At 37.3% G+C, this 24066-nt stretch overlaps 1 protein-coding gene across 2 annotated transcripts in view; it reads left to right on the top strand.

Annotated features, from left to right (window-relative positions):
• The window catches only part of STIM2 (stromal interaction molecule 2), a 69957-nt gene extending 55292 nt beyond the window's left edge, over positions 1-14665 (top strand). The window contains exons 6-13 of one of the 2 annotated variants that reach the window (XM_053975328.1): positions 748-925; positions 1824-2001; positions 2573-2740; positions 2940-3040; positions 3296-3534; positions 6900-7101; positions 7375-7523; positions 7912-8045. In XM_053975328.1, the coding sequence (XP_053831303.1) occupies positions 748-925; positions 1824-2001; positions 2573-2740; positions 2940-3040; positions 3296-3534; positions 6900-7101; positions 7375-7523; positions 7912-7949 (1253 nt within the window). In that variant the 3' untranslated portion in view covers positions 7950-8045. Of the gene's footprint in view, positions 1-747; positions 926-1823; positions 2002-2572; positions 2741-2939; positions 3041-3295; positions 3535-6899; positions 7102-7374; positions 7524-7911 lie in introns of both variants that reach the window. The other variant, XM_053975327.1, reaches the window with a different exon arrangement.
• The last annotated feature ends 9401 nt before the right edge of the window (positions 14666-24066 follow it).

Raw genomic sequence — 24066 nt, 5'->3', positions numbered from 1 at the left:
TCTTCCCCAAGAAGAAAAAAGGAGATGGTGGTGCAAATCCAACACCTGTGTCTTTTGTGTATACTTAAGTGCAGTTAAACTTAATAGAGGAGTTCCACTTCTGACCCATTTTACCATATGCAACCATGTCCATACCACATCACGAGTGCTCTGCATGCTTGCTTGTACACAGAAGCTGTCTTTACAGAGGTGCAAGTGACTATGAAAGTTGTACTAACAAAGATGTGTTATGTGAATCTTGGATGTGATAATTTGACAATACAACTTTTACTTTTAAAAAGTGCTGCTGTTACCATTTTAAAATGTACCTTATTTTTTCTAAGTACATTTTTAACTCAGCATAGCATATTTAAGAGGGTACAGACTGGGGAGAACTTGCTCAAATCTAATTGCACCTCCTACTGGCCTGATGCAGTGCAATTGTAGAACTCTATTTTAACTCTAAATAAAGATGCAGAGTATGTACTGTAAAGGTGTTTAGTAAGCTTTTCTCAGGCTAATGAATGTTTTAGTATAGATTAAGAAAATTGTACTAGAGCAGAGCTGCTTATGTTGTATGGAAAATGCTGTGGAATACATTTGAAAGGTAGTTGTTGGAGGTAGTTCGAGGTAGAATGGAGGTAAATGAGCTAGAATTCTGTTTAGCATCAGGTTCTGTCACCTTTTAGGCTGGAGAGAGGGGGGGAAGGCCTTAGTCTGTTGTCTGTATCAATGAACTAGTTAATGATGGTGTTGTTCTCTGCACAGGTCCCCCTCACAACTGGATGAAGGATTTTATATTAACAGTTTCTATAGTTATTGGTTTTGGAGGCTGCTGGTTTGCATATACACAGAACAGAACCTCGAAAGAACATATCACAAAAATGATGAAGGACTTAGAAAGTCTCCAAACAGCAGAGCAAAGTCTTCTTGACTTGCAGGAAAGGTATAAAACCTAAAAGAAAAAAAAAGTTGTCCTTTTGTTTTGATGTTAAACACAAATGCGGATCCTTTACAGTCTTAAGTTCTTTGCATTAACTGCCTTTGGATTTTGTTCATCTTCCCTTTGCATGGAAATTGTGATTTTAGTGGTGCTGATTTCTTGGGTAGAGATTGCTCCTGGATATTTTAGCAGGCAATGCAAACTTGTGGATGAAGGTAGAGAATAGAGGCTCAGTCTTTTTTCCTACAGATTTACAAGTATGTATTGTTGTTTTCATATAATTATAGTTTATTTTAAATTGTTACATATATGGGAATGAGAGCACTTTCTCTTTTTAAGCTTTTAAGATTGAAACAGACCTGAACTGATTAGTTTCTATTGCATATATAGCAATGTGAAAGTTGATAGTCTGTGGTGCACCTGTAACACAGTTGTCTATAGAGACTTGTACTTTGATACTACACTTTTAATGATAGCTCACTTAAAAATTTGGGTATTTTTCCTGGCATGGATATCATGTTGTGTGATGTAATTGCTGTGGATTCATGAAGCTTGCAGAGTCTTTATTATCACAGAGTGGTTGAGGTTGGGAGAGACTTCTGGAGTTCATCTTGTCCAGCCCCTCCTGCTCAAGCAGGATCATCTGGAACAGGTTGCCTAGGACCATGTGCAGGTGGCTTCTGAATATGTCCGAGGATGGAGACTCTACCACCTCTCTGGGCAACCTGTGCCAGTCTTCGGTCACTCTCATGGTGAAAGTGTTTCCTGTGTTCAGAGGGAACCTCATGTGTTTTGGTTTGTGCCCGTTGCCCTGTTGCTGGATGCATTTTGTTATCCTGAGGACTGCAACTTTTAACAAATATGCTGTGTATTTTCTCATATTTTTTGTGCAATTGTGAAGGCTTGAGAAGGCACAAGAAGAGAATAGAAACGTTGCTGTTGAAAAGCAAAATCTGGAGCGCAAAATGATGGATGAGATCAATGATGCAAAACGTGAAGCTCATCGCCTCAGGGAATTGAGAGAGGGAGCTGAATGTGAGCTCAGCAGGCTCAAATATGCAGAGGAAGAGTTAGTACAGGTATCTGCCAGCTGTTTATAAATTTAGTGTTGACTTTAAATCTGTCCTTATTAGATCCTCAGTAGTGTTTAAAGCAGCATTCCCCAAGTGCTAGTTTTGAATGGAAAAATTCTGAGCGATTAATGATTGTCTGTCAATCATGACATTATCTAGTAAAATAATTCTGAAACTATTAGAAGCTGTAAACTTTGTATGTTAGCTTATCATAATATTTTGGGATTCACTGAGCAAAATATATACAAAGGCTTTTTTTATCGTGTTATTAGAAGAGAGAGAGTAGCTTTGTTTCATCTGAACAGCAATAAATTTGGATTTGTTGTACTAAAAAAAGTATCATCTTACAAAAATATTTAAAATTCTAATTAGGAACCATATAGCATTGGAAAAGGTATGGAAGGTCATATGCTAGATTTCAGAGCTGCCAAATCTGCATATCTGACAACAATCGGCACACACCAAAACTCTGTCAAGCTTTGGTATGTTGCCGTGGGGTATAAAGGTGCTTATAATTCACCTGTTAGTTCTAATGATACTTTTGGTGACACTTTAATTTCTTCTTCTTGGTTACTAGGTTCGTATGGCTTTAAAAAAGGCTGAGAAGGAGTTTGAGTTGAGAAGTAATTGGTCTGTTCCTGAAGCTTTGCAGAAGTGGCTACAGTTAACACATGAAGTTGAAGTACAATATTACAATATCAAAAGACAGCATGCAGAAATGCAATTAGCAATTGCTAAAGATGAGGTAATAAATTATTCTTCAGCTACTAAAATTTTTTTCTGATCTGCTGCTAGAGATATGAAATAGTAAACACAAAGCAGATAAGCATTTGTGCTTTTTTCTTCTCTGAATTGTTGTTTGCTACCTGTCAGTATTGCTAATGTTTTGTCATCTGTTAAGTGTGTTACTAGTTTTATGCATTTCACTTTACTTTGCTTTTTAGGCAGAGAAGATAAAAAAGAAGAGAAGCACTGTATTTGGAACATTACATGTTGCACACAGCTCCTCCCTGGATGAAGTGGACCATAAAATTCTTGAAGCAAAGTAAGAGGGATACTGGGACAGGATGCATAATTCTTTTGTGATTATTTGCTCCCGAAACAGAACTCCTGGAGAGTTATGAAATTGAGTATCTTTTGCACTTGAGTGGTTTTGCACTTTAGAAAAGCAATTTAAAAAATACTAAAATGGGAGTATTTCAACAGCTGTAATGGATCTTCTGGTATGCTGGAATGAATGTGTTGCTTTGCTTTATCAGTAAGAACAGTGTATATAATTTTAATATGTGCTTTTCTTCAGGAAAGCACTCTCTGAGTTGACGACATGTTTGCGAGAGCGTCTTTATCGATGGCAACAGATTGAGAAGATTTGCGGGTTTCAAATCGCACACAATTCTGGGCTACCAAGCTTGACCTCCTCTCTCTACTCTGATCACAGCTGGGTAGTTATGCCTCGAGTTTCCATTCCTCCCTACCCAATTGCAGGGGGAGTTGATGACTTAGATGAAGACACTCCTCCAATAGTTTCACAGTTTCATGGTAAGTGATGAGCTCAGTAAAAAGACAGGGAAAACTTGTGGGACATGGGATTTTCAAGTCAGATGGGAGAAGAGCACTGAAATCAAACGGGATTAGATCAAAGTCAAAAAGACCAAAATTCTATGTAGGATTTCAGATACTAGCTCCAGTGGGACTTAAATGGAAAATTGGGTTTTGCACTGAAGATAACATGAAGAAAAAGCCTCTATTTTGTTTCAGAGGGAGAGTGGGGAAAATTCAGCTAGGGTTTTGAAAGTGGTTCTCAACCTTGGATTGCTACTTAAATAAAAGTTTGTAATGAATAATGCTGGGTTTCTGTTAGCTCACTTATTCTTTCAGATGGAAGGGATGAGGTTAGTCCAGGGTTCCTTGAGCTATGAGAAAGATCGCATCCTTTGGGAGGCCACATGCTACATCGCCTTGTGCACATTCTTTAGTGGTTGGAACAAAATCCTGTTGTTGTTCAAGGGAAGCTTTCAGGCAGAATGTTTGTGTTTGGATATAGCGGGTTGGTTGTTTGAGTGTCCGTCAGAGAGGCCGACTTCTGGAGGGAGAGAAATCCAGCTTTGGTTAAGCTATGATCAGAAGATATACACTGGGGATTCAGACCACCCTTGTATCATGAGTCATTGTGTCAGAACAAGAGCCTGCTTCGTGGAGCTTGTGATTAACTGGACTCTAGAGGCAAATTGAAAAGATGAACTCCCATGCAGCTCTTCAAACAAGCTGTTTTAAGCTGAGGAATGAGTAGGAAGGAAAACTGTCATGTGGGTACATTTTTCTCCCAGGGCTGGGATTCTCAGAAGAAATTCAAACTGTATTTTAAAATAGCATAAGATCGCCACTTTGCTGCCTTCACTTAGTGTGCCTTGGGCACTTGTTTTTCTTCTTAATGTACCAAGCTTTTTTTCTGCAGACCATATTGAAAAGTTCATTAATCCTCTTGCAACTTACCACAAGTTCTAATCACTTTTAAGGAATGCTGTTTCTCTGGTTGCCTTCAGTGCAAATACTTTGCTTTAAACCCTAGCAACAAATTTATTTGAGACCCAATAAAATAGGGATACCTAGAGTTAAGCTTCCAGCTTCTATATGGAGAAGCCTGTGGTCTGATTTCAAAATTAAGAGCTCCATTTATTGTCATGATTTTCCAGATGGTCTACAATGACAACACTTGGATATGTGTAAAAAAACTTCAGACTTGTGGGTTTTTTTAGTCCCTCTTCTCATTTAGCTCTTGCTTAGAAGTGAAGCCAGAGAAGAAAGTGCAGTTGATTCAAAAGAGCTACAATTAGAAAAGGACTGTACTGTTTGTAAGAACATACTTAGCTGAAATATTACTGAATAAGGAAATTATGCTAAATGATCTGTTGTTGAATACAGTGTTGAGGAGTCCAATTATTGTAGGCTTAGTTCAGTAAATACTGAATTATTCCCATCTTTTAGACAAAAATAACAAATGTACATGAGGAAGGACAGAAGCATAATGGCTTGTCTTGGTCATGAGGCTTCAGGCAAAATGCATTGTGCAGGAGGTCCCGTAAGAAGGGCTATTTCCATTGCCGGATCTAAAGTGGACTGGGCTATTGCCTTGCCCCAGCATCCTTTGGACTCATAAGATTGACAAAATTTGAAGTCTGTTGGACAGGCTTGTTTGTGCCAGAGCAATTGTGTTGATAGGCTTATATGGTGTCAAGTAATAGAGCTGTTTGATCAATTTCAAGCTGAAGAACAAAAACGGAATGAGAAATAGTGTCTAAAACTGGAAAAAAAGTCCTTACAGCAGTGGTAGTGAAATTTCTATTTTTTCCATTGACTCATAAGGATTCAGGTGATTCTTTGATTTAGTGAGTTTCATTTGCACTGGAAAATTCTACGTGTTCAATTGTCTTAGCTGAATTCTTTATATTCCTGTGTATATACACCTACAAAGAATCAAAATGCTTGTTACTTCTCTGAAAATTCACTGATGGTGTGATCTTTTTTTTTTTCTTTTCTTTTTCTTTTTTTACCATCAGTAAGTAGGATGGTATCTGATTTACCTGGACCTGTAGCGCAAATTTCTTGAAGAGATTCTTACTCTCTTATCTCAGTTCACATTTTCTCTTTGAGGAATTTTTTTTGTAATGACACAAGATGATTTTTGAGCTCCCAACCTGCTTTTAAGGTCAGTAGGGAAGTCCTCAAAAGTAATATTAGAAGTTTGAGTTACATGTCAACTCTCATGTTGAGAATCACAAACCTTTCTTTTCTGCTCAGGAGTGGAAATAAATCTAAGTACTGGCAAAGGTGCAGTTACTTACTATTTAGTGAAGATTAGGTTGTGATTTCCTGTACTAAAAGAGAGTGGACAACTTGTCCTTTTCTGAGATTCCAGGAAGGGAAACTGTAACCTATATGATGATAAACTGGCATTGCAGAAAATAAAATTTATTTTGTCAGGCTAGACATCCTTGTCTACAAAAATAATTGAAGGGATTTTTATCATGTTGTGTTAAACAATTTTGAACACCAGTAAGGGTTTGGTGTATCTTACATAAGCAGTGATGCATTCCATTGGACAGTTTGAGGAGGGGTGGGAAACATCCTGAGACTTGCAACAGCTAGCCTGAAAAGTTGTGTGTAGATTCTCTTCTGTACAAGTATTGCTGCCTAATAATCTTTTGAAGGAGGAATTGGATTAGGATTTGAGTTTATCACTTCCTGTTAGGTACTTTGCTGATGAAATCTTGTGTGGCTGTCTCCACCCATTCTTAGTATTTTTACTTCCAGAAATTCATAGTTAGGCTGGCAAGAGGCAGTGTTATATAAAAGAAAGTTCTTGATCTTAAAATGAGGTTGAATTATGTATTTTCTGTCATGTTGCATAAATGAAATTGGTCTTCTCTATCTAGCCTATTTTTCAACTAGTGTAGTGTATATCAGCAGGCTGTTTGGTTAGTCATACCTGCATTGCAAAACTTTTATTTTCTTCTAACCTCTAAGTCGCCACATGAAATACAGGACATTATGTAACATACTAATTTCAGCACTGCTATTTTTAGTTTATGAAGGTTTGGGAGTTTCAGTAGAATCTTTCTTTTTGTTCTCAAGAGAGCATAGTGAGCCAGAGCTTTGGTGTACTTGGTCAGGGTAGTATTTGGCAGGCACAAAATCTCTGCAGTTGCATCTTGGTTAGCTGCTTCATCTAACTGTAGAATGTATGAGGTGTGTCAGTCTTTATTCCTCTGAAACTGTCAAGCAATGTCAAAGTTGTTTAAAAGTCACTGTCACTGAAGCAGATATCTGCTACTTAGTCTTCAGAGTAGATACTGTTAACATCAATGTCACTTGGAGGGTTTTGGTTTGCTTTTTCTCTGCCTCAGGGTCCATTGTAAAACCTCCCAGCACACTGGCAAGAAGCAGTAGCTTGTGTAGATCAAGACGCAGTGTTGTGCCATCATCTCCACAGTCTCAGCACGCTTTGCACTCCCCTGACCCTGACATCCTTTCTGTGTCGAGCTGCCCAGCTCTCTATCGAACTGAAGAGGAGGAGGAAGCCATTTACTTCTCTGCTGATAAACAATGGTACGGAGATTAGCAAACAGCACTTGGAACTCTTGATAGGATTATTGAGACTAACAGTTTAGAATTAGAGGTTAAACCAAGCCAAAAGTTAAAGTAATCTATAGGATAATATAAATTAATATAGTCTGCATGGAGCAGAGAGTTCTTGTCTGGTATGTCTATGTAAATAGCTAGCATGTCATATACAGTTAAGTAATGTTACAATCCAGGGTGCACTGAACTAACCCTGATTCTCCATTACAATATGTTACTGGCTTTTACATCTGAAACTAGGATCAAAAGCAATGTCAGCTACTGGGCGAAGAGGAGATGGATGGTAACACAATTCTTACAGCATGTTGAGCGTGTACCTACTCTTGTTACATGGCCTCATAGGAAAAGGTTAAATTCCTTTTGGAAGGAGCAAATGAGCTTGTTGAAAGGTAGGGACACTTGTCCTGAAGAAACTTTTTGTATATGATAGGCTTAAATCTCCTTCTTTCATTTCATAACTTTTCTGACTTCACGTGCCAGAAAGATAGACTTTGTTCTTTGAAGTGAGATACAAATGACTGATTCTGGGCAGATGCTGCTGCCCACAAAAGCAAGATTGCACAAACTAATTCCGTTAAGTTTAGATAATAAAATGATGTAATGCAAGTTGTAACTTAAAATGTTTAACTTAATTTTTTTTTGTTTAATTAACTACTAAGGAAAAGTGTGGGTGGTGCTTTTAGACTAATGTTATTGATTCTAAATTAATTTCCTTTTTAACTGTATGAAGGAAATTGTAGTTTCATTATATTTTCTCTTCTCTCTTCTCTGACTCAGGGAAGTACAGGAAACAGGTTCGGAATGTGACTCCTTAAATTCATCCATTGGAAGAAAACAGTCTCCTCCAGCAAGTCTTGAGATGTACCAGACAATTTCTCCACAGAAAGTATCACCAGAAGAATTCTCACTTGAGGAATCATCTACGGGAGACTCCTCTTTAACTGCAGATGTTTCTAGGGGCTCTCCTGACTGTGTAGGCATGGTAGAAACTAAGAGCATGATCTTTAGTCCTGCAAGCAAAGTTTATAATGGAATCCTGGAGAAGTCTTGCAGCATGAACCAGCTTTCAACTGGGATCCCAGTCCCAAAGCCTCGTCACACCTCATGTTCTTCGACTGGCAGTGATAGTAAACCCAGCCATGAAGCTGCTTCTGTCCCCAGGATAAGCAGCATCCCACAGGACCTCTACCAGAATGGTGAAAAAAATAAAAAGCCATCAAAAATAAAAAACCTCTTTAAGAAGAAGTGTAAGTGAGGTGGGCAGAAGAAAACCTATAGTAATATTAAAAGAACTCTATTTTTTAAATCTTTAGGAATGTAATTCCATTTGAGCATTCCAGACCGGATGCTTTAATGGAGTACTCTGTAGGTCACCTATATTTAATGACTGTACTGTCAACGGTTGTGCCAGCTATCAATGAGAAATCATTAAAACGTTCAGACAGTTTACATTAATTTCTGCCTATTTATTTCTTTATTTTTTTAGGTTGTCTTTTTCAGCTTTTTTTAAAAATTTGATTTGTTGGACTTTTTTAAGTTTATTCATAAACCATTCTTAAGCCACTTTGGACTCCTAAGCTTTAATGGACTAGTAAGCCTTCCTGGGCTTGCCAAAGTTTCTTGTTTACTGGAGCATCTTCCTATCTTTCCATAGAAATAGGATGTTTATCTACCGGACTTTAACAAAAATAAAAGAAGTAGAACTAAATGAATTGCACTACTGTTTTACAGACTGGAACAGTCTCTGCAAGTGAAACTGAAAGACTTGTATTTGACTGAGAAGATGAATCTTTTCACTTTTAGATCTTTTGGGGTTTTTAAGTAGAATTTAGCATTTCTAATTGACTTGATTTCTGGAAATGGAAATGTCATGCTTTTATTATGGGAAGCTTTGTTAGATGCATTTATTATTAGAATGGTTCAAGTCCTGCTGTAAAGATCATTTTTTTCCCAGGACTTTCACTGTGATTTTAATTCACTGCAGACTGTATGAGAAACAAACAAACAAAAAAAAAAACAGGAAAAAAAGAAAAAAGTAAATTACCAAGAGAACAGGCTCTTGAATCCTTATGCAAGATGGTTGTGAAACTTGACTGAAGACTGAAAAAATTCACCTCTCAAAATGAGGAGGGGGAATAGTAGCTTTTGTTTACAGATTGATAGACAATGGACATTTGGGTGAAAGTTTGTACTGTGGTAAAGATAATAAATTGGAAACATTATTGTGCTTGGGAATGTTCCAGTTCTAGCTAATGCTTGTTTCACACATGTTTCAGAGGTCCTGTTAATTGGAAGCTGTTGTAGGCTACACTGCTTATGCTTACTGCTGTGTATAAGTTATTATATTTTTTGAATTCGCTATTATTGTCTTAATGTCCTCCTTTTGTAAGATTTCATACACTTTATTTTTGTATAGTTTGAAGATTTAGCTGTTCAGAGATGTCTGAAGTAAATGGTATAATTTTATAATACATACTGTTATACTAACTCATAATTTTAGATATAAAGATAGATATAAAGGTGAGGTGGCATGCTTCAGATAAAAGCAATTTTTGTGAAGGTTTTTTTAGGGAGAGATGAAATTACTGTGAGGTAACAAGGAAGCCTTCTTAGGGTAGCAGTAGCTAGGTGTTCAAAAACATCTTTTTATTTTTTTTAAACAGTTGGAGATGAGAAATGTACGGCTTAAGCAACAGTGCCTTTTATTCAGTTTGAAAATATTAATACTGAGCAGGAATTTCTTCTGAGGTACATTCCAAAGAAATATCTCCTGCTCTAGTCAACAGAAGCAATTTACCCAATGATGACTAAACAGTCTCAGATCTTCCATAGGGGTGTTATAATTGCCTCAGTAGCAGGTGCCACTGCCAGGGACTTGTGATTAGGGGCTCACTTCTTGCCAATATATATGTGATGTACTGTGTGAAAGAATTATTTCACGGACTGCCTACATTTTTTCTAGTAAGGAGACTTCAAAACCTGTAGCTAATTGAAATCAAGTGATATGTGTCTTTTCTATCATTTTCTATTTAGGTTCCACTGTACATACCCAATGTGTTAGTTCTCTCAAGAAGTGGTGGTGATTTTACCAGATTTACTGTGGTTAGTGACATGGTGGAAAGAGAAGGGTTATAAAATGGGGTTGGAGACCTTGCATGTGCAAGTACTTTAAATGTCCTGGTACCATCGGTTAATTCCTTAAGAGAACAGAAATAATCCAGAGTTTTGTTGTCTAACAGAGACTGATTGTAGGCCATCTGTGCAGAAAATCATGGGACAAATCAACTGTTTGATGAAGTTTGGAGAAGAAAAATTAGTGGAAGGAAAATAATGAGAACGTAATATTGTTCCATTATTCTCTGAATGATCAGATTGACTAGCTGTAGCTTCAAGAAAAAAGTCATTGCAAGGTAGCAATGGTCTCTTTGAACAAAGATTGTACACTCTGTACATGGCAGACAATAAAAAGCAGCAATGAAAAAAGACTTGTGCTGAAGAACCACCTCGATGCTGAGCCTTCAAGAGCTGTAGTTTAAAGCCTGATAAAGTACTTGAACATTTACAAAGGGAACAATTACTTTTATGCAAGTAGGGAACTTCCAGTGCCTCTCAAACAACATGGAGAAGACTACTACCAGAAAAGTCTTGATGCACTTGAGAAGGCTATAGCAATAATTGAGTTTAAAATAAGATCTGGGGCTGGAGAGTAGATCTTGGTGTGAAGTTTGAGTAACTCTGTCTCTGTCATTACCAAAAAAGATGAAGTGGCATTTTGGTACTGGAGAGTAAACATATACACATGGAGAAAAAAGCTGGCACTGAATAGTGGAAAGGCAGCACTTCTTAATTCTGATACCAAAATTGGGCAAACTCAAATACTGAGAAGCCAAAACAGACAAATTCAGTTTTCTGTAGTAAGTATAACTAAAAGTGAAATAGAGGAGGTATTGAACTCTTAATTGGCTGAGAGTTAAAATGTTAAATATAGTTTTCAAAAAACAATTTAGCTAATTTCGAGAAAAAATATTTCTTGATGTTGTACAAACAAATCAGATGAGATTTTCATAGTGGTAGATTTTGGCTTCGAAATAGCAAAACTTTGGAGCACAGACTGCTCTCAACACTCAGTGTATCACCAGCTGTCCTGTAATTTTATAGCTGCTTCTTAAAAAGTGTTAGAGAATGAAAAGCTTAAATTAATGTAATCAGAAGTGGTGAGTATTATATGTTGGAGGACAAACTAATTCTACGGTAATTGAGTTTATGTTTTATTATTTTAATAGCCACTTGCATTTCTTGCCATTTAAATTTGTCCACAATGTAAGTGGTTTCCATTGCTCCTAATGCAGAAATTCCTGTCTTTAAATGGTTTGAGTAATTTTACCGAGGGATGTTGAGAGCACTGGCTCTGAGGTGGATCTTCACTGGCAGTCATCAAATCCAGTCTTAGCACTGAAGTACCTGGAATACATCCACATCTAAGAAGTGAGACAATGTGCCTCAAAAGGTTCTATGTTCCATTTGCTAACAGTGTAACTTGAACTTGCTGGCAGTCAGTGAGTCCAGCCAGCATTCTAACCACTAGGATTCATAGGACATATTAGTCACTTGAGACAGTCAGCTAGTGTCATTAGAGATTGGTTTGTGGGGTTTTGTTTTGTTTGTTTGTTTTGGGTGTTTTTTCACTTTTATAGCTAAAATCCGTGTTCTGTTTTTAATTATCTAGTATTTCAGAAGATTAGGCTCTTTGCTATTTAAATATTTTGTTAGAGTACTTTGTCGGAACCGCAGCTCCCTTGTGGAAATTGCCTAAAAGACTTCTCCCTATTCAAGGCTGCTGTTTTAAGTCACTTTTAAAATGAAGACGTGTCAAATGTATGGTTTTGTATAAAGAAGCAAAAAAATCCCAGTTCTTCCAAAACTAAACAAACCCAAACCGTTCCACAATTCTTACTAAAGCTATATGACACTTTATTAGCATAAAAGTTTTGGGAAAGGCATTTTGGTTGCCATGGGGATGCTTTTTACCATCTTATAGTGGACTTAAAGATTAAAACAGTTGATTGTGTTTGGGTTTTTTGGTTTTTCATTTTGGTTGGTTCCCCTCCATCCCTCATCCCCACAGCTCAGTGGTGGAACTTAAAATTGTTCATTGACAGTTCCAGGCATATGTCAGCTTTTCTTCCCCCACTGGTACTTAGGTGGTGGATTACCTTCTACTTCCTGAAGAGTAATTTGCTGAAAGAGGAAAAATTCTTGATCACAACCCAAGTAGTAATGTTATAGTAAGAATATAGTTCCTTGCTTGGAAGCCTAGAAGATGATGAAGCCGAGAATACTTGATTTCAGGTTTTTTATGTATTTATGGATGCCAGCTGGAGTTAGGCAGTAATTTACAACTGACTGAAAGCCTAAAAAGATAAAGCTAATTAGAAATTAAAACTTGCAAGATTTTGACCTTTTGCTTCCCAAAATATGGGAACATGTCTTGCACAGGAGGGAGATGAGCTGATTAGTATTTCTTGTATCACCAGCTTTTAGAGTTTCAGGATAGTTTCATTCCATTTCCACGATACATTTGATTGCTACCTTACTTTCATAAGTATGCAATGAAATTTTTTTTTTTTTTTTTCATTCAATTACAAGCATATTTATGAGCAGTAGAGGATGTAAATAAATTTTTTTTAAAGCCAAATAGAGGAATTGCTAATTCTTGGACCTCTTGTCTATTTGCTTATCTCCTTGTGCAATATGTTAAGTTGGATGAACACATTTTTCTAGTCTGTTCCAGTTGCTCTTACTACAGGGGTGTGTTACTATCTCATGTTTGAATCACTGCTCCAAATTGCTTGTAGGCATTTTAATCCTGGATGTTGCATCCTCAGTGTTTCATGGTGAAGCCCACTATGGTTGAGGCTAAGTACTGCTAACATTTTCTGCTAGTGACACAGATGTTTGGATAACTAATAAACAAAAATTGCCTGCAGAGTTTGACTGCCTGATAGTGTGTAGATGTTTTTAGGTGACCATTCTTTGAGGCTTCAGTAGCAGTTCAAATGTGTCATACAGCTCCAACAGATAGTTTTTGCTTCCAGCCCAGTACAGATGGTGTTTTTCTGATTCTCCACTTAGTCCTCTGTTACATAAACAGAATGCACCAATTCATATAAGTGGTAACAATATCAAACTTTAAACTATTATTCCTGGATGATCTTGAATCTGACATTGCTTAAGCAGATGGCAGTACTTCTCAATCCACTTCAGGCATTCAGAAATAAAGTAGATTTGTGTTATCTGTTGTTTTTCTTTACAACTTTAAATCTCAAGTTTACCAAATTGCATGTGTGTTCTATGTATTTAATGCTTCACTGAAATGAAAGAGGGAAGGTTGATTTCTGCTTAGATGCTAAGGATAAAACATTTGAGCAAGGTAAAAAGAAATGCCTCTTGTTCATTGGAGAGGATGAAAAATACTCAGTGGTATTGAATTTCCTAAGGAGCACTCACAGTTTAGATTGCTGGAGATAAGAGGTACATTCAATCTCAAGGTTTTCAGATCAGTAATTTTTTATCCAGCAAGAAACCCCACTTTCTTCTTTACATGTACTGTCCAGGGTATTACCTTCTTATTTCTAATTTCTATTTTGTTTTTCACCCAGCATTAAATTTAGTAGTTACAGTACTAACTGGGGTGATTGCCAGACATCAGAGCAGTTTCAGAGAACCTTTAGTAGCATGTCTTAATGTCAGTTTTGGTTTAATATGTGCTAAAGACATCTGAATCAAAACTTTGTCTTTCACATTCCTTTTATTTTAATTCATCTCAGTTCTTTGTGATCCCTCTCCTGTTAAAAAAAATAAACAAATACTGGTAGTTGTTTATAGTTTAGAGTATTCCAGGCTTTTTTTCTGTTGGGAATTACTAATAGATAAATGATTAATAGCTGCCTTTTAAAGACTTTGTCACAGTTGGATATTGTAAAGACACTGCTGTACTTCAGGTGAACGAGGTAGAGCATTGGTTGGTGTGATTTGTGTATGAGTGGTAAAGTTATCCTTTGATTGTTTATTTGTGTCTTAAGTTAATGCTGCACAATTATTTTCAGACTTGAATTAATTTAAAATTAAGGTCAGTATATCCAGCCCTACAAAAGTTGGTCTTCAGTTGTCAGCCATCACTCCATTCTTACAGAAATTAATGACAATCTTGAATATTTGTACTAGCTTGTTAGCTTGTTGGGTGGTAGAATGGATTCTGATAAGTCTTCAGGTGGAAGGCAGAGAACTTCTGAAGTGAACTAGGTATCCTGTTTTCTTTATCAGCTTTCAAATCCATCTCCCAGTAAGATGGAGTCTCCCCAGGGGAATGTAGATGTACTTACTGCTTGGAACTTTGTAGTTAATTATATTTGGCTCTCTAATTCTAATAACTTGCATGTGTGCTATGCTTGCTTGCTTTTCAATAGCTGACAAAATCTATAGGAGATCTTGGGAGTTTGTATTAAAAAATTGCTGTTTAAAAAAAAAAAAAGACTGTCAAGAGAAATTTATCAGGCTGTGAACAAAGAGACCAGCTATTGTCTAAAAGAATTGTTTAGATAATTCTTAATGAAATGAATTGGGTAGCACGTCTGTTTTCACATTGCTCTCCTCCAAGCAATACAATTAGAATACCCTACACTTCAGCAAGGCTGTTTGGGCGATGTCTTGCCCTGTTTTTATTTTTAATTTAAATAACATTGAGTTGTAGTGAGTGTTCAGCATATTAATGCCTGACTTAAAAGATTAGCAGAATTTGAATGACTTGCATTGTTTTGTTTAATTACTGCTTTATAAAAATGTAGATACTTGCATACAGCCCATTTGATCTGGATATGTTCTAATGACATAGCAAGAAGAGGACCAAGGCAAGTAAATGTGTGCAAAATTTGAATCTTAAGATGTTTACTGTTCTGGGAAGAGATGTTCTCCATGCAGATTCTGCTCTTCCTCTGTTTGCTCTCGGCTTCTGTTTGTTTTCATTAGTTGAACTAAAGAAAGAAAGCCCTCAGACTGACTAGTTTCCGTCCCTAATATATACACACTGTACTTGCTTTTAGCCTCACCTATTGCATGTTGTTAATGCTGTACACAAATGCATTTGGAGTATTTCTTTGGTGTTGTACAGCATGATGCATTTCATTCCCTTTTCTAATTTACCTCCCATTAGCTATATATTGCTTTACAACTGGAAAAAAAAAACCCTGAATTTTGGGGAATTTAGTCTGTTTGCATATAAAAATCTTTTTTTTTTTTTCCTTTTCTGTGAGTCTTATGAGAAATGTCCTGCTTGGAGAGTCTCAGACAGTATTTTCCTGTGTTTATTCATGTTACTTTGCTTTACTTTATAAGTGAAAATTGATTTTATTGATTTCTGATGTGTTGTTGCACTTAATGTTGAATAAATCTGACTTTCATTTTGAAAAGTGAAACTGTGTTAGTGAAAATGTTATGTAATTTTAATTGATCTTAGCCTGTTCCCTGAGTATAAAAAAATTGATTTTTTAAAATTTTTTTTTAATCTTGAGATAAGTTTTCTTGGTTCTGCTTACGGTTCTTGCCAGTATTTCTTTTTTTCGTGCTGTTATTAAAGCTTGACAGCAATATTACCGTGAAGGGAAAGGTAGAGGCCGTTTTGTTTGGCAACTAGAGTGCTACAGTCAGATTTGTAAATCCTGAGTCTTACTGCTTTGCTTGAAAGATCCTTTCTGAGTTTAAGTTGTTTAACATTTTGAAGATTGGGGATTTTGGGCTTGTGCTGTTTTGCTTTCTTTTCACTCTTTTCTTTTCCCTTCTGGGCAAGCTGAAAAGCCTTTCCAAGTGACTGCTGGAATAATATGTAGCCTTGTGACTTTGAGCATGAGGATTGGTTTGAGAGCCTGTGACTCTCTACCAGAAAAAAAAAAAAAAATCCTTGTTGTTGTGTAATATTCCTTTTAACTTGTAGCTTGGAGAAGGAAGAAGCTCAAGAAGAGCTTTTTCAAATCAGCTTCTCTTGTAACCAAAAATCCCACTTATGTGGAGGTAACAAGATTGTGGTGGGGTAAATCAGTGAGTGACAACACAGGTGAACCACAGATTCAATGTGAATCATGTTTAGAGAATTTAAATTAGTTTTTTTTTCCAGATAAAAATGGATATTGATAATTGAGTCTGTATATAAATTATGTTCAACTGTAGTTATTTAATACAGCCCACTTCAGAAGCAATAATTTAGTGTGTGTGTGAGAGAGTTGGTCACTGGTTTCACTTCAATTTGTCATTAGTGTTCTTGATTAAACAGTGTTAACAGTTCATCAATGGGGAGATCATATAGGCTGGCAAAGCCAAAATCAGCATCTTCAGAGAGCTAAATTATTGGGAACCTGCTGTTAATTTCTCCTGCAAATGTTGATTGAGCTATTAAGCATAGCTTATAAGAAATGGCTTATTTTACTGCAAGATTTGGCAACCAAGCAAGTGGAACAAAGAGCATTCTAATCCCAAAGGACATTACTGAGTTTTGGTTAATTAACAGCTTCAGCAAGCTGGTATGCAGTCAGTGAAGTCAGGGTTTGATTTTTTTTTTTTTCTGATGAACTGCATTTGACTACTATTGAATCAAAGTCCATTTCCTAACTCAGCTTTTAAACTGATAATTTTCCCAATTTCATTGGTGATGGAATCATCCAGCAAAATTCTATAGTATCCTGCTTGCCCTAAGTGAGGTGGAGGATGTGAAATAGGGTTCAAATGGGAATGTAATCTCAGGTAAAGTCTTTTGGGCATTTAGCTGTTCCTAAGCTTAGAGTGTTCCTGGTTATTTTGGTTCTGGAACAGTTTTAGAAAGGTCTACCATATACTCCCTGTTAGTTTGAGTGCCTTGTAAAGATGTGCTAAGTATCCACAAATATATCAATACAGCGGGAAATATTTATTTGTTCAATGAATTTGTGTTCAAAGAGAAGTTTAGTTGAATTTTCTGTCCGCTTAATGCTGCAGTGCTTGTCTGTTTCAATCCTTCCTCTTCTACTTGTGTGTTTCAAAGAGGAAGTTAAATAGTTAAGTTCTAAAGGACAGGTTTTGTCTGTATTCTAAGAGGTCTTGTCTTTCAGCCTATGGCTAATCATATCCTGGAAGTAATTTCTGAACCTCTTGCTAGATTTCCTGTTTTTCTCTTTGCTACTAAACTATTCACTCTCCAGTGTTTCTCATCAGTTTTATACAGAAGATGCTTAGCGATAGAGAAATATTCCAGAAATTGTCACAATTACAGCCTGGGGGTGCAGGCACATGAATAATTGTATGGATGAAGAAAGAGACAGGGAGCAGGAGAAGAAGGGATATACCATCAATTGTTTGTACTCTGGTATAATGATTGAAGGTGCAAGTTATATATGAGGGAAGCTCAAACACAGACTATGTAATTGATATTTGTTTTTTTTTCCCTTCCTTACTCCTGCTCTTAAGAAATACACCCTTTTTTAAGGTGTAGATATAAGATCCTAAGGAGGATTGTCAATGGAAATACAGCTTTGTGTTAAAAAAGGTCAGTTTTGCTTTCTGCTCAATCTATACTGTGTATAAAATTTTTGTAGCAATTTTAGATAAACTTTGAGAAAGATAAAACATCAGAAATAACATCTGATGTACCTCTGGAGACAGCATGTCATCTACCAGGAAGACTGCAAGATTGATAACCACCCTAAATATCTACAACAACAAAAACTCCCAACAAACAAACCAACCAACCAACAGCCCCTGCCTAACAAATTCCCCCAAACCCCATCCCTGTTGTGTTTAAAGTATTTTCTTTTTTCAGATTGCTGTTGCCTAGTTGGAGCATATAACAGCCTGCGTAACTGCAGTTTACATTGTCAGAGATTTTGATTAATTCCAGAAGAGACATAAGAAACACACACAGAGTTTTGATAAAGTTGGCAAAGTTAATGTATCTCCAATACCTAACAAGCAAGGGGCTTCTGAATGTGAACTTTTTCTAACAAGATTCCTGTCACTTTGAAGAGTTCTTGCATTCATGCATCTAGGCATTGCTTGGCCACAGGTGTGCTTTAAGTCTGTAGTTTCTGCTTTGATGTATGACTTCTGATTTGTAAACAGTAATGATTCCAAAATTAATATGTAAAAGTTAAAAAAAAAATCAATTTCAAAAACCTCAATTTAGAAACTTCTCATAGAGAACTTTAAAGACAAGTTTTCTAGTGTAGACTAACCAAATATAACAATTAATTGTGTATTGGTGGTCTTGATTTCTTTCAGTCATCTGCTCAACCCATAAGTGCCAGCATCGCCTTAAATATGAAGTTTTGTAGTGGACCTGACTTTAGTCTTTGTAATGCACTGAAAAGTTTCTGCAGTGCAATCCATGCTCTCCAGTGGACTTGTGCAGCCTCCAGTGCCTAAAGCAGGTCTGGGGCACCTCTGCTGCTTTCTTGTTAGCAATGTATCTTCTCATCCTACAGACAAATCTAAGGCTTTTAAATTTTTTTTCAGGGTTTTTTATTGGAGTTTTGCTTTGTTATTGTATTGGAGTTTTCTGCCTGGAATACTGCAGTCCAGGCAGGTCTGGCCAGAGCTACTGTGCATTGCTAGTGATCGATGGCATGTCTGAGAGAGCTGCTGTAGTTACTCAGTACCATTGCTAATAGCCAGAGACAAATATACCAATTGAGGCTCTGCAATTCTCCAATTTCTACCTAAATCATGCCAATATAAATTAAGGAAAAGCCTTCAAGAAGCTCTATTTACTGCAGTCTTTACTGCAGTCTACAATCAGGTTATTTTCTTGAAAAGAAAAAAATTAGTAATATTTTATTCTTCAATATCCCAAAGTAGTGTGAATGAAAGGAAACACGTAGTTCTTGGAGTTCTGCAAACCCTTTGTGAGAGTGCTCATGACATAGCAGCCAGGAATTGAGAAACTAAAAGGAGTAATATGTTTCTGTACTTGATAGGAACAGTGAAGGCACCTTGTTAGATTTTTTGGTCTTTTTTTTTCATTAAAGATGGAATGTGCATGAAAAAGTGTACAAGAACAATTAGATTATTAGTTTTGTTAATATCAACTGATTTATCCCATAGAATACTCTAGATGTAGTTTAGATGTCAGGAAAGAGACTTGGCAGCCTCATGTAGGATGCTGATAAGGACATTTATAGTGTGGCCAGTTGTGCAAGGTAATCATCAGCTACTGTGGTAATAATTTCTCTTGTAAAAGCTAACTTTGCTCTTTTTGAATCATCATATTGAGGGATGTTATATACTCTTCAGCATTAAAGCAAGCTAAAGAAAAACAAATGGGGCTCCTCCACATTTCTGACCAGACTCCTGCTGTTCAGACCCTCATTAGTAACATTGTATGGTAATAATTTGAGACTATTTTGAAGATTCTGTATTTTAAAGATCCTGCAGGAGTACTGTGAAAGGGAGCTCCACAAAAGCAGAAACTCCAGCTGGCATTTTCAGTTAAAGACTATAAACTTCCCCATGCCTTGTTCCTGAGTGTGTAGCAGAGAATACAGTTCTGCTGCTCATGCTCCCCATTTTACCTAGAGCTATTGAAATCAAGTGTAAGATCCCAAATAGCATATTCACTCCTTTCTCTAGGTTATCCTAAATATGCCCTTAGACAAAATTGTCAAGAATATTTACTCCATGCTACTTACTTACATCTGTAGGTAAAGGTGGTGCCTCGTGGTTCAGGTGATCATCTTTGGCTTCTGCCAGATCTTTCAGCATCCCCCTGGAACTAAACTATTCTGAGATTTGTATGGAAATAATTCAGCCTTCCTTGGCACTAATTTGTTGTAACTATTTTGGATTTGTATCTACTGTAGTTAAGAAGTCTCAAGTGTTCTATTTCCCAGGGGATCTCAGACAAACCTTTATGAAAGAGTTGTGATTGACTTTTTTGTTGCATTACAACCAAACATTAATTTTCTTCTTTTGTTCCAGAGGGAGAAGGGGGTGTATGTTTTCCATGTCTTTAAAATATGCTTTCCATCCCCAAGCACTGTGCAAACTGGCATATGTTAGATTTCAAACATCAGTGGCAAAAGCAGCACTGTAATTCACACATTTTGGTTTGACAGTTAGGTCGCAAATATGTTAACATTCAACTTGTTGGTTATTATTGCTGCTCCTTTTCACAAGGGAAATTAGTATTCACATTAGAGGATGACTTCTCTGCAAAGAATTACATAAACTAGGCAGGCAGCTCCATTTCTTAGCTTTTTGTGAAAAAAGCCTTTTACTTTTTACTGTATTCCGTGTCTGGAGGAAGTCAAACATTCATTTAAAGAGGAAAGCTTGGAAATTAAACAAATAGTTCTCTCACTTTAGGTGCAACCTCTGCTGAAATATTGCCTGTTTCCTCTTTTTTAGTCTTGCAGTGGTGAATGACTGTTTTAGTGCTGTGCTCATGACATAGCACATTCACAATTTTCCTACTGAAGACTTGGGGAAATGTGAAATCTACTGAAGATGTGGGGAAATCCCCTACTGGGATGCTTTTCTATATATAAGAAAAGAGGGGATTGCAGCAGTAAGGGACATGTGTTTTGATCAGTACTGTACTGTAGGGTGTTATTGAAGCAATGGAAAATTTCAGGGACAGAGAAGAATAGAAATGGCAGGAATTCAAAGATCACATTGGTATTACTTTTCAGGAAAATACTGTTGGATTGTGGATCTATAGTTGGAAGCCTCCTTGCTCCTTGAATTTTATAGCTTACTGGTATGGACACCAGAAAGATTTATCGACACCTGTGGATTTTAGGGTGGTTTAAAATATTATCCTATCAATTGGAAACACTTAAATAGATCTCCATCAACTTGCTAGCTTGATATTATGGCTCATGCAAATTAGTTTGGGAGTTTCTTCCAAATAATGTTTTCCAATTAGGTTATTACTAATTGCACTTCTGCCCCCCATCTCTGTTAGCAAGAAGCTGACCATATCATACTAAGTCCTGCTGGAAGTGCAACTAAACCTTTAATCACTGAATCTTTAGTTGCACTTTCTTTCCACAACACTATAGAACTGGGTTGTAGAAATACTCAGAAAATGTCTGTTGTGTATGAAAACACAAGGTGCAGTCTCACTGTGAAGAACATTATTTATTATTCTGCACTATTGCAGGTAATTTACCTGTGTTTAGTGAAAATGAGGTGTTGTGGTGTTAATTTCTCCATTTTTTTATTGATACCACAACAGTAATGTCTTGCTCTGAGCTGGGAAGAAGTTTGCTTCGTGAACCTTACACAACTTTTTACAGCCCTCTTCATCTTAAGTAGCTCTGGAAATACCTGAGAAAACTACAGGACTTTCAAAGCTGCTCTTAATGAACTGGTAGGACTTTGTTCTTTCTTCTTTCAGGAGACAAATAAAGCAGTCCCTGCTGTGGTTTCCCACTGCACCCCAGCTTAATATTTGATCTGCCTAGGCTGCTGCTGGCTGTGCTTTGTGTGATTTGAGGGCTGTACCTGATAAGACTCAACCCTGAGCAGCTCAACCAGGTTCTATCTAGATGAAATAGCTACTGCCTAGCATAGCAATATTCACACTAGTGTGACAGGGGAAAAAAACCCCAAACCCCAAAAGCTTCCTTAAAAGAAAATTGACATTGTCTACTTCAAGCTCAACATCAGCTAGTGTGTGTGTGGGGTTTATATATATATATATATATATATATATACACATATATATATGTATGTAAAAATAAATCAAAAAGTATTTATATAAATTCCCACTAATACCTTAGAGCAATGAATCTTTTCAGTGAAAAATTCTGTTGTTTTGTCTGTTGTCACTTTGAAGTGAGAGATTTCTTTTGTCTTCTGGCCCTTCAAAGGCGAGTATTGCCAAAGATGTGCCTTTAGATCTTTGCTCTAATGAATATAAATAGATAACATAATACATTTAGCTAAGCTTCAGAAGCTAAAATCTAGTTCTCATTGTCACTTAGTTGTTTTGTGACTTTTAATTAGACAGTTCAATTGTTTGGTAAAATAAAGGCAATAGTGACTGGCTTCTTGCAAGGGGTTGAATGAATGTTAAGCTTCTGTTAATTAAAAGTACTATACCAGATTAAGGGATAGAACTTCTGAGAGCTAAGCATTTTTTTTCTTGCAAAGAAAAGTGCTGATTTTCTGAAGCTGCATTAAACTCTCCTCTGTTGTTCAAGATACTCTAACCTAATCATATTTTACAGAGTGGGGGGCATGGGGAAGAGTGAATGGAAAGTAAAATGAAAATCCAGGAAAGAGTATATTATAAAAAGCAGGTTTCACCTTCCTTCATCTTAAACAGGGAGTTTCATAAAGTGACATGATAGGAGAATGGAAAAGATACAAAAGTATTGAGAATGTAAAACACAAGTGGTATGAAAACATCAGAAAGACTTTCAGTAGTGCTCTCAATGTACTTCATATCTGTATTCTAGCTATTTGAAAATCCTGTATATGTTACTGGAGTCCACACAAATAGGAGAGAAGAATGTTCAAGCTTATCCCCTCATTTCTGCTCATTAGCTGACAACATTAACAGAAATATTCTGCTAGAGCATAGTCCGTGTTTCTGTAGTTTGTATTTCCATTCTTGAAAAAGTCTTGCAGCTTGTCTTAATTGGAATCCAATGTACTCAGTGAGCCCTCCTAGTTTTTCAAAAGTGTTCTGAGCTCTTACTGTGGGTGAGATGTCTGCAGGTTTAACCTGCTGGTGGATTGCAGTTAGTATATGAGAATGTCTGACAATCTCTGATTTCTTTCTGTATGTTGAGTTTTAAACATATTGGGGGAAAGTCAGTTATTTTTTCTTTTTTTAAAAAATTATTTCGATTTTATTCAGTCACCAGAACGTGGGCTACAGAGTCACAGAACCTTTAGGATCAGAAGGAACCACTGGAGGCTGTCTAATCCAACACCCCTGCTGAATGCAGGGTTACCTAGAGCGTATATATTCAGTTTGGTTTTATCTCCACAGATGGAGATTCCACAGTGTCTCTGTGCTGGAATTGCTCCAGTTCATCTCTGCTGTATGACTGTACTGGGGAGTGCAGGGCTAGTCCCAGCACCTATGTTGTGTATCACCATTGGAAGTATCATCTGTTGAATATTTTTATTGACAACATGGATGAGGGTATTGAGTCTTTCATTGTAAGTTTGCAGATGACACTAAGCTGGGAGTGTGTGTCGATCTGTTGGAGGGTAGGAGGGCTCTGCAGAGAGACCTGGAATGGTTGGATGGATGGGCAGAGTCCAATAGGATGAAGTTTAATAAGTCCAAGTGGCGAGTCCTGCATTTTGGCCACAATAACCCCCTGCAGCGTTATAGGCTGGGGATGGTGTGGCTGGACAGTGCCCAGGCAGAAAGGGACCTGAGGGTACCAGTTAATAGCCAGCTGAACATGAGCCAGCCATGTGCCCTGGTGGCCAAGAAGGCCAAGGGCATCCTGGCCTGTATCAGGAATGGTGTGACCAGCAGGACCAGGGAGGTCATTCTCCCCCTGTACTCAGCACTGGGGAGGCCACACCTTGAGTGCTGTGTCCAGTTCTGGTCCCTCAGTTTGGAAGGACGAGGCTGGAGAGGGGCTCGGAACACAAGCCCTGTGAGGAACGGCTGAGGGAGCTGGGGTTGTTTAGCCTGGAGAAAAGGAGACTCAGGGGTGACCTTATCACTCTCTACAACTCCCTGAAAGGTGGTGGTAGTCAGGTGGGGGTTGGTCTCTTTCTCCAGGCAGCAACTGACGAAACCAGAGGACACAGTCTCAAGCTGCGCCAAGGGAAGTTTAGGTTGGATATTAGGAAAAAGTTTTTCATGGAAAGAGTGATAAAGTATTGGAATGGTCTGCCTGGGGAGGTGGTGGAGTCACCATCCCTGGATGTGTTTAAAAA

Source organism: Vidua macroura, chromosome 4 (genome assembly GCF_024509145.1).
Source record: "Vidua macroura isolate BioBank_ID:100142 chromosome 4, ASM2450914v1, whole genome shotgun sequence".
Taxonomy (NCBI): Eukaryota; Metazoa; Chordata; class Aves; order Passeriformes; family Viduidae; genus Vidua; species Vidua macroura.
This window is presented reverse-complemented; position numbering and strand designations above follow the sequence as displayed.